This window comes from Phytophthora ramorum, assembly GCF_020800215.1.
Source record: "Phytophthora ramorum isolate Pr-102 chromosome Unknown Phyram_PR-102_s0002, whole genome shotgun sequence".
NCBI lineage: Eukaryota > Oomycota > Peronosporomycetes > Peronosporales > Peronosporaceae > Phytophthora > Phytophthora ramorum.
Genome location: NW_027150648.1, coordinates 4,651,365 through 4,661,223, shown reverse-complemented (window position 1 = coordinate 4,661,223; position 9,859 = coordinate 4,651,365). Strand labels below are relative to the sequence as shown.

The window sequence follows — 9,859 nt, the reverse complement described above, 5'->3', positions numbered from 1 at the left end:
GCGGCTGTTGATCGAGGAGTGACCGATCTGATCATTGTGGGCGACTCCAGGCTCGCAATCCAGCAATCCATGGGGGTGATAGCATGCAAGAAGGAGACCCTGCAAGTGGAACTAGCACGCCACAAAGAACTCGTCGAACGCCTAAATTCAGTCCGCTACCTGCATGTAGTCCGCCGTTATAATTTGGCGGCAGATGCATTAGCCACTGAAGCTCTCGAAGCCATGACAGGACGTGTTATCCTCAGCGGAGATCGAAAAACAGAGCTGCGAACATTAAACCGAATCCAAGAGAAGCTGTATGTAGTCGAAGACTCAACGAACGAAGGAGAAGAAGTTCCAAAAGTCTCAGCGATCACGCGAAGCCAAGTTCACCACGTTCGCCGAGTCAGATTCGCCGAGGAAGAGCTAGATGACGCGGCGAATGAACCGGTAGTGCCAGATGCACGATACAATGCCGTCTCGCCGAATGTTCGCGATACTGGTAGTTCCGATGATGTCTTGGAAGTGGTGAACAAGCCTCCAAAACCTCAGCGAGTGGCTGAGCGAGGTCACCCTGAACACAAACGACTGGAATCACGACGTGACCATGATATCGACCCAGTAGTCGTTCAGACAGAACAACGTGAAACGAGTATCAGCGACACAGGACGAGAAATGCAAGTGGCCAGATCTTTAGAAGTACTTGCAAGACGAATTTGACGAGTACCGGCCGAGCTCAACGTCGGGTTTTAGCAAATGGGTCGGTTACGATGAACCCAGCTGGAAACCGTTGTCGAATCTGTGGTGGGGAAGCCTTCTCTTGGCTACCTCTGCCAAATAAAACGTGAAAGCCGTCTGCAAATGGTGCAAGTTGCAGACGAGTGTTAAAGCTATTGCATACGAAGATTGACCACCGACCTGTGAAGACAGCAGGCAGGACGAGTGGATGAAAGCTACTGCGTCAATTATATGAATTGGTATTACGAAATGGATAAGGTGTGGAATACGAAAGAACAAGAAAAAAAAAAAACCAAGACTCGTCGAAATCAGCAACTGGACGAGTCTAAATCTTGGTGGCCCGGGGAGAGCTACTCGGTGAAAATCTGCCGGCTGAATCTCGGCTAGTCAGGCTAAGACTCGTCACAAATGTCCTCGAACATGGGGTGAACTTGACGGATAAACACTCGAAGCGGCCGCGTATGATTTGCTGAGCGAACCTTGCTAGGACCAGTCGAACCGAAGAATGCATAGCGGTCATAAATGAATTGCTGGCAGGGGCAGTCAAACCAACCTTCGGCTTGGCTCAGGTTTCGACGAGCTCCTGGCCTTCTTGGTAACTCGGCGAGGAAACTTCGACGCTACACGTTTTTTAGATGGCTTGTCGGAAGCAGCTGGAGCCCTTCCACATTTCACAGCAAACTGAGCAACAAAATGAGCTTGCACCGGTGTCGAAACAGTGGGAGTAGGCGAATGAGCTAATATCGCCGAGCTGTTTGGCTTGGTTCTCGAGGAAACACTTACCGAAAGCGACAAAAGCTGAGCTGATACCGCCTAAGCGCCACTCGGTGAGTTCTGAGGCAGCGCAGATAAAGCTGTCTAGGTCGACGAGTCTGGATGATGTGCAGATGTAGACGCAACACTCGACGAAGGACTGGAGCTATCAAAATGAGTCACTTGAGCGCGTGATAAGCCCACCAGTATAACCGACGAGATGTCCGTGCTTGAATTGGTCGTACTCAGCGAGACCAGCGAGCGATTGCCGGATTCGCCGAGTTCTGGCGTAGCTACGTCTGAGAGAAGCCGAGTACTCGTCGAACACCGCTGTGCTGCGAAAAACCGTCGCTGGGCCAAAGCCTTCCTTGCTAGGGATCGGACGTTCGAGTACTTGGAGCGAGACTGCCTCGGAGTAGTAGCAGAAGCTGCCGAAACGATCATGGGAGCGAGAATCGCCGACTTAACCGGAGCCTTGTTCGCCGAGCCGGCGGAAGTACGAACCGACGTGTTGACGGGACGAATGTGGGGAGTAATTTCGCTGGACTCGTCGAGCTAGCGAGTTCCGTCCGAAGCCCAGCGAGTCCGGACTTGGCGATTTTCGTCCCAATCTCAGCTATTGGTCGCACCAGGAAGCCGTGTGGCCGTGTTGCGCCTTGCCTCAGTGCCGTCGGGGTGTCAGCCAGTGTATTGGCACTCAGGATGGACTGACGCGACGAAACTTCGTCCAGAGGCGTCGAACCCGTCACACACAGAGAGACAAGCCAAGCCAAAGACGCGTCCTGCTGTTCCTGGCTCTCCTCTTGGCTAAAGAGAAAACGTTGAATCTCAGCGAGGCCAGCGGAATTGCTTGCCGCGAGATCCGACGAGTTATCGGAAATTCGACGAGTCGGGCCGGACCGGGCCGAGAAGCTCAGCGAGTGGAAGCGAGCAGAGGCTCCAGCTCTACCAAGTGTCGACGAGTCCTCCGATGGTGCAATAGGAGTCGACGAGAGAGCCGCAGCCGAAGGCTCATCTTGATCCAGCGACTTGTCGGACGTTTGCGGGGGGGCAACACTGGTCTGTCCAGCTCAGCGACGAACTTGTCGACGTCCGGGGAGGGCTCACGCTGTCCGACATTGCGGAAACGAGATCCAGAGGAGGTGAAGAGTCTTGGCACGGTCGGACACGTCAGCAGATATGACGGCAGGTGCGGGAGTCCATAGAAAGGCAACCAGACGCACAAGGGTGAATGATTAGCAGTCCACCGGAAAGAACAAGCGATATACGGAGCAGCAAGACGTACCTGGTCACCAGAGGAAGACGACAAGGCGCTTGATGTGCGCACCAAGCAAGACGGAGAGAGTTTCTCACCGTTGGACGGCTGGAGAACAAAGTGACGAAGTGAGTTTCTGACCGTTGGACAGTTGACAGCTGAATGATGGTCGAGACACTTACCAGCCTGGCTCGTATCACGCCCGGGGCAGTTGTGGTGTAGGGAAACTCATATTTTGGGTAGACCACCCATTCTGGCCCAGCTAAGTACGTCGTACCTAATCGGAGTTCGCACCTAAGCGGCGAACTCGGCGAATCGGTCGGACTCGGCGAGCACCAAGACTCAGCGACTCAGCGAGCGTATTCCATTTGGGAGTTATTCCATTTGGGAGAGGATAAATCAGGAATCGGAGCGAAGGGTCGGCCGAGATCCATAACGACCCGACTCGGCGAAGATCAACTAGGAAGCTGAGCGAAGAGTCGCAGGGAGATCTATAACGACTCCATTTCACTAGGTATTTGTATAGGATCGATAGGAGACCAAAGGGGGGAGCCCGAAGGGACTCCCCGAAGACACAGAGATAACAAAACAGAGCAGAATCTTCTAAGTCCAAGAACAGCGTATACTTTCCGGTAAGTCCCTGCGTGGGCTGGATTATGTCTGCCGTCGTTCCCCGAGAGGCATAGCTTGTAGGGGAATCGACTGGTAGCGCCAAGAGATCAAGGTCGGCCCGGGGTGGGCACTTCTCGCTACCAGCGAAGACAAACCTCGTCGAATCGACGAGTCGGTGGGTCTGCACAACCCAGGACACCGCAATCTTCTAGCTGAGCGTACTCTGCGCTCGGTGACCTGTAAAAGCGCTCGCGCGCCGACGTCCATCCTTTGGTGGAGGTCACAGGGTTTGAGGAACGGAAGCTGCCCCGCTCAGGCGAGCTTCTGGAGTTTGGATTGGTACTCAGTGAGAGCAGGGCCTCAACTGGACCCGGCTGGGCCGAACCGCAAAGGGAACGAACAGAACCCTGCGCAAGCCCAACAACGCCGACCTGACTCGGCGAATTGTTGTGTTGTTGCGTGGAAGCCGCACTAACGAAGTTTTTGTGAATCACAACACCACAGTTGCTTCAGCCAATCAGCGACTGCCACGTGGATGCCCATCTTTTACCCACAATCTTGTACCCACGTGTCCCGTAATCCCCGTAGCGTAAACAGCGTCCCATCATCAGTGTCCCGCGTCCCATCATCAGCGTCCCGTCAACACAGGAATGATTGCGGTCCCACTGAGTGAAGGTCATACCGGTATCCTACCGGTATCCCGCAGCTGCCCGAGGCGCCTTCTTGACAACACGAACTTGCCGCATTGGCCTCGTCAGGCATCATCGGAGTCATGCACAGCTTGAACAGCCCTTTGCCCTCACGAGCGCCGAGCTGCCACTTGAGACCCTTGTTGTCCGCGAAGCACCCGTCGCTCTCGAAGGTCACTGACCCCACGTCCTTGGTGAAGCGGCCGACCGAAAACAGGTTGCGCGACAGCTTCGGGATATGCCACACATTCGTGAGCACACCCTTCTTCATGCCGCGCGGCGTCTTCATCGACATGACAATGTCGCCGGTCCCCACCGCCTGAACCACACCGTCGTCCGCGAGATGCACGTCCACCAGAGCCATCGTCTTGTAGTTCCTCATGTACGTCTTGGAACTCGTCATGTGCTGCGTCGCACCCGAGTCGACCAGCCACATGTCACTCGGCTTGGCGGTACTGCTCATACGACCAACCGAGAAAAGGTAGTCGCCAGGATCTTCTTCGTCCTGCGCGACGTTCGCACGCTGCGACCGATATCGCTCAGCGTCGTTCTGGACCCGCGAGGGACACTCCGCGATCCAATGTCCTTGTTTGCCGCAGTTGTGGCACGCGCCGGTCTTCTTCACCGGTCGGCCCTTGCGCTTGTTGTTGTTGACCATGAACGCTTGACCTTGGTCGTGCGCGGCTCCGTCGACGCCGCCGCCACCTTGTTCCTTGCGCTTCATGTCCTCATGCAGCAGCCGAGACGTCACGAGTTCCCACGACAGCGAGTCGGCTCTCGACTCCAACGCCGTGATCAGGAACTGGTACGACTCGCTCAGACTGCCCAGAAGCGTGATCACCAAGTCGTCCTCGCTGACCGGAGCGCCAACCGCGTCGAGCTGCTCCGCCAGCGTCTTGAGCTTGTTGATGTGCTCCAGCACATCATCACCTTCGTCCATCATCGTCGTGAAGAAACGCCGACGAAGAAAGAGCTTGTTGGCCAAACTCTTCTTCTCGAAGTGTCCTTCCAGTCTTGACCATGCATCATGCGCGTCCTTGGCCGAGCGAACCAGCGGCAGCTGCGAGTCCTCCATCGCGAGACAGATGATCGCCAGCGCCTTACGCGACTTCCTCTTGAACGTCGCTTGATCCGCCGTGGTCGTGCAGTGCTCCAGCTTCACTTCCCCACTCGTCACTTCCCACAGTTCGCGCTCCTCGAGCACCATCTGCATCTTGAACTTCCACGTGTGGAAGTTGGTTCCGTTGAACTTGTTGATGCGGGCGGTCGTGGTCGGGGTGGCGTCCATGGCGAAGGCGTAGTCGGGGTCTTGGGCAGGGAAGACGGGGCTTGGGCTCATAACCAAAAGGCTTTGGTCGGTTGAAAAGGCTTGGTCGGTTGATGGCAAAATGCAAAGTGATTGATTTGGGTCCTTAGTTCGCAAACTCCCTTGCTACCTCTAAGCCTACTGGATTCTCTACTGGATACACTCTACTGGATTCCTTACCGGATACTGAGTTGCTTCAGCCAATCAGCGACTGCCACGTGGATGCCCATCTTGTACCCACAATCTTGTACCCACGTGTCCCGTAATCCCCGTAGCGTAAACAGCGTCCCATCATCAGTGTCCCGCGTCCCATCATCAGCGTCCCGTCAACACAGGAATGATTGTGGTCCCACTGAGTGAAGGTCATACCGGTATCCTACCGGTATACGGCAGCTGCCCGAGGCGCCTTCTTGACAACACTCCCACTCGACTCGACAGCGATTGCACCTTGGATCCCGAGCTTGCTCCGAAGCACACTGAACTGCGTTGCAGGAATTGCCTTCGTCATCATGTCCGCCAGCATGTCCGTTGTCGAAACATACTGCAGCACCACTTGACCGTCTTCCACCTTCTCGCGCACGAAGTGGTAGCGAATGTCGATGTGCTTGGTGCGCTTGTGGAACTGCGGGTTCTTGGCCAACGCGATGGAGCCTTGGTTGTCCTCGTAGATCTTGACCGCTTCATCGCTTGCCATCTCGCCGAGCTCGCACAGGAACACCTTGAGCCACACTGCCTCTTGTGTCGCCTCCGATAGCGCCATGTACTCTGCTTCCGTTGAAGACAGCGCCACCGTCCGCTGCTTCTTGCTCCTCCAGCTGATGCATCCGCCGTTCATCATGAACGCGTAGCCGCTTGTGCTCCGTCTTGACTCGATGTCGCCGGCCCAGTCCGCATCCGAATAGCCGCACATACCCAGGCTGTCTTCCCGTGAGAACTCGAGTCCATGCGTAGGCGTCGCTTGGAGGTACCGCAGCACACGCTTGAGGGCTTGCCAATGCGTCGGACACGGGTCGGCAGAGAACTGGCTCAGCACTCCCACTGCAGCAGCCAGGTCCGGACGCGTTGCCACCATCAAGTACATGAGAGCACCGACGGCACTCCGATACGGCACGTTCTTCATCGTGTCTTCATGCTGGCAGCCACCCTCACACATGTTCTTGGTCAGCTTGAGTCCGGGGTCTTGCGGCGTCTTCACAGGCTTGCTGTCTTGCATGCCGAACTTGGTCAGGATGGACTTGAGAAACTTGGTCTGCCGCACCGTCACTTTTCCGGAGTCGCGGTCGTTCTTGATCTCCATCCCGAGGAAATACTCCAGCTCGCCGAGGTCCGTCATCTCAAACCGCTTGCTCAACGCGTGCTTGGTCGATTCCAACAGCTCGTCGTTGCTGCTAGCGAGGACCAAGTCGTCAACGTAGAGCGCCACGAAGATCATGTCTTGGCCGTCACGCTTCAGGTAGACGCAGTGGTCGGACTCGCACTTCTTGAACCCCAGCTTGAGCATGAAGTCGTCGATGGTCTGGTTCCACATGCGCGGCGACTGCTTCAGTCCGTACAGCGACCGCTTGAGCTTGCACACGTGGTCCGGGTGGTCTTCGTCCACATAGCCATCCGGCTGTGCCATGTAGATGTCTTCGTCCAGCACACCGTTGAGGAACGCAGTCTTGACATCCATCTGGTGCAGCTTGAGACCATACTTGGCAGCCAGACTCAGTACGATCCGGATGGACGTGAACTTGGCCACGGGTGCGAAGGTCTCGTCGTAGTCGATGCCGTACTTCTGCGAAAACCCCTTGGCCACCAGTCGCGCCTTGAACCGCTCAATCTCTCCAGCTTGGTTCTCCTTCACGCGAAACACCCATCTGCAGCCGATCGCCTTGCGTCCCTTCGGCAGTGGTACGACATCCCACGTGTCGTTCTTGAGCAGCGAGTCACACTCCGAGTCGCACGCCTCCTTCCACTTGACTGCGTCGCTGGATTCCATCGCCGACTTGAACGTGGTCGGCATTTCTCCCACTGAATCCACGACGTACGCAGCTTCGAAGTCCTGACTTTCTTGAGCCGCAGCCGACATCTCGTCCAGAGTCTGGTGTCGACTCTGCGACGCATACCGCTTGGCACTTGGAACCTCCGTGGCTTCCTCCAGTGACTGCGCCCGCGGGTGTCGCTTGTTGCCGGGCCCGAAGTCTTCGTCCCGCGCAGCTTCTTCCTCTTCTTCGTTGTCGTCTTCATCCGACTGCGACGAATCTTGATCCGTCGTCTCTTCATCTTGAATGACCACCACCTCCCTCTGATGGTAGTCGCGTCTCCCACTGTCGAAGACGTCTTCCATGAACTGCGCGTCGCGGCTCACCAGCACGCGACTGCTCTCCAGTTCTTCGAATCGATACGCTTTCTCGTGCTCCGAGTACCCCAGGAACCGACAGCGCACCGACCGAGCGTCGAACTTGGTGCGCTTCGCCTTCGGCACGTGCACATACGCGTGGCAACCGAACACTTTCAGGTTGGCCAGCAGCGGCTTCTTGCCAGTCCAAACTTGGTGCGGAGACTTGTCGTGGCTGACGGCGCGTGTCGGACACCGATTACGGAGGAACGTAGCCGTCATCACAGCTTCGCCCCAATACGTCTTGGGCAACCCGGCATGTTCCAGCATGCAGCGCGCACACTCCACCAACGTCCGGTTCATCCGCTCGGCCACTCCGTTCAGCTGAGGCGTGTACGGCGGAGTGAACTTCTGGACGATACCGCGGTCCGCACAGAACTTGGCCATCGCGCCGGAAGTGTACTCGCCACCGTTGTCGCTCCGGAGCGTCTGCACGCGCTTGCCGGTCTGAGTTTCAGCAAACGCCACAAACTCCGCGAACTTGGCAGTCACCTCGGACTTGTTCCTCAGCAAATACACGACGCAGAAGTGCGACTTGTCATCGATGAACGTGACGAAGTAGCGTTTGCCCCAAACGTTGGCGTCTGCATGGGGCCGCACACATCGCTGTGAACCACCTCCAGCACGTGCTTGGCACGGTTCGGGGACGACTTCATGTAGCTCACTCGCGTTTGCTTGCCGAGTGCACACCCGTCGCACAGCTCCCACTGCTTCACCGACGTCATGTCGATGCCAACACCGTAGCTCTTCTTGACGATGGCGTCTAGACCGCCATGGCCAATGTGACCAAGTCGGAGGTGCCAGAGGTACGACGTGGTGTCCCCTTGGCGATCCTTCGAACTTGCCGCATTGGCCTCGTCAGGCATCATCGGAGTCATGCACAGCTTGAACAGCCCTTTGCCCTCACGAGCGCCGAGCTGCCACTTGAGACCCTTGTTGTCCGCGAAGCACCCGTCGCTCTCGAAGGTCACTGACCCCACGTCCTTGGTGAAGCGGCCGACCGAAAACAGGTTGCGTGACAGCTTCGGGATATGCCACACATTCGTGAGCACACCCTTCTTCATGCCGCGCGGCGTCTTCATCGACATGACAATGTCGCCGGTCCCCACCGCCTGAACCACACCGTCGTCCGCGAGATGCACGTCCACCGGAGCCATCTTCTTGTAGTTCCTCATGTACGTCTTGGAACTCGTCATGTGCTGCGTCGCACCCGAGTCGACCAGCCACATGTCACTCGGCTTGGCGGTACTGCTCGTACGACCAACCGAGAAAAGGTAGTCGCCAGGATCTTCTTCGTCCTGCGCGACGTTCGCACGCTGCGACCGATATCGCTCAGCGTCGTTCTGGACCCGCGAGGGACACTCCGCGATCCAATGTCCTTGTTTGCCGCAGTTGTGGCACGCGCCGGTCTTCTTCACCGGTCGGCCCTTGCGCTTGTTGTTGTTGACCATGAACGCTTGACCTTGGTCGTGCGCGGCTCCGTCGACGCCGCCGCCACCTTGTTCCTTGCGCTTCATGTCCTCATGCAGCAGCCGAGACGTCACGAGTTCCCACGACAGCGAGTCGGCTCTCGACTCCAACGCCGTGATCAGGAACTGGTACGACTCGCTCAGACTGCCCAGAAGCGTGATCACCAAGTCGTCCTCGCTGACCGGAGCGCCAACCGCGTCGAGCTGCTCCGCCAGCGTCTTGAGCTTGTTGATGTGCTCCAGCACATCATCACCTTCGTCCATCATCGTCGTGAAGAAACGCCGACGAAGAAAGAGCTTGTTGGCCAAACTCTTCTTCTCGAAGTGTCCTTCCAGTCTTGACCATGCATCATGCGCGTCCTTGGCCGAGCGAACCAGCGGCAGCTGCGAGTCCTCCATCGCGAGACAGATGATCGCCAGCGCCTTACGCGACTTCCTCTTGAACGTCGCTTGATCCGCCGTGGTCGTGCAGTGCTCCAGCTTCACTTCCCCACTCGTCACTTCCCACAGTTCGCGCTCCTCGAGCACCATCTGCATCTTGAACTTCCACGTGTGGAAGTTGGTTCCGTTGAACTTGTTGATGCGGGCGGTCGTGGTCGGGGTGGCGTCCATGGCGAAGGCGTAGTCGGGGTCTTGGGCAGGGAAGACGGGGCTTGGGCTCATAACCAAAAGGCTTTG

The 9,859-nt window shown here is 56.9% G+C and overlaps 2 protein-coding genes across 2 annotated transcripts; both read right to left on the bottom strand.

The window, feature by feature from the left end:
- Window positions 1-4,311: 4,311 nt before the first annotated feature.
- On the bottom strand, window positions 4,312-5,365 carry KRP23_2879 (Retrovirus-related Pol polyprotein from transposon TNT 1-94; the record flags this gene model as incomplete). Its single annotated transcript, XM_067887662.1, has 2 exons — window positions 4,312-4,345; window positions 4,413-5,365. 2 exons carry the CDS (start codon window positions 5,363-5,365, stop codon window positions 4,312-4,314), a joined length of 987 nt encoding a protein of 328 aa, XP_067750233.1.
- A 343-nt stretch (window positions 5,366-5,708) lies between these two features.
- Window positions 5,709-9,844, bottom strand: KRP23_2878 (Retrovirus-related Pol polyprotein from transposon TNT 1-94; the record flags this gene model as incomplete). The annotated part of the gene is made up of 2 exons (XM_067887660.1): window positions 5,709-8,318; window positions 8,378-9,844. 2 exons carry the CDS (start codon window positions 9,842-9,844, stop codon window positions 5,709-5,711), a joined length of 4,077 nt encoding a protein of 1,358 aa, XP_067750232.1.
- Window positions 9,845-9,859: the final 15 nt, after the last annotated feature.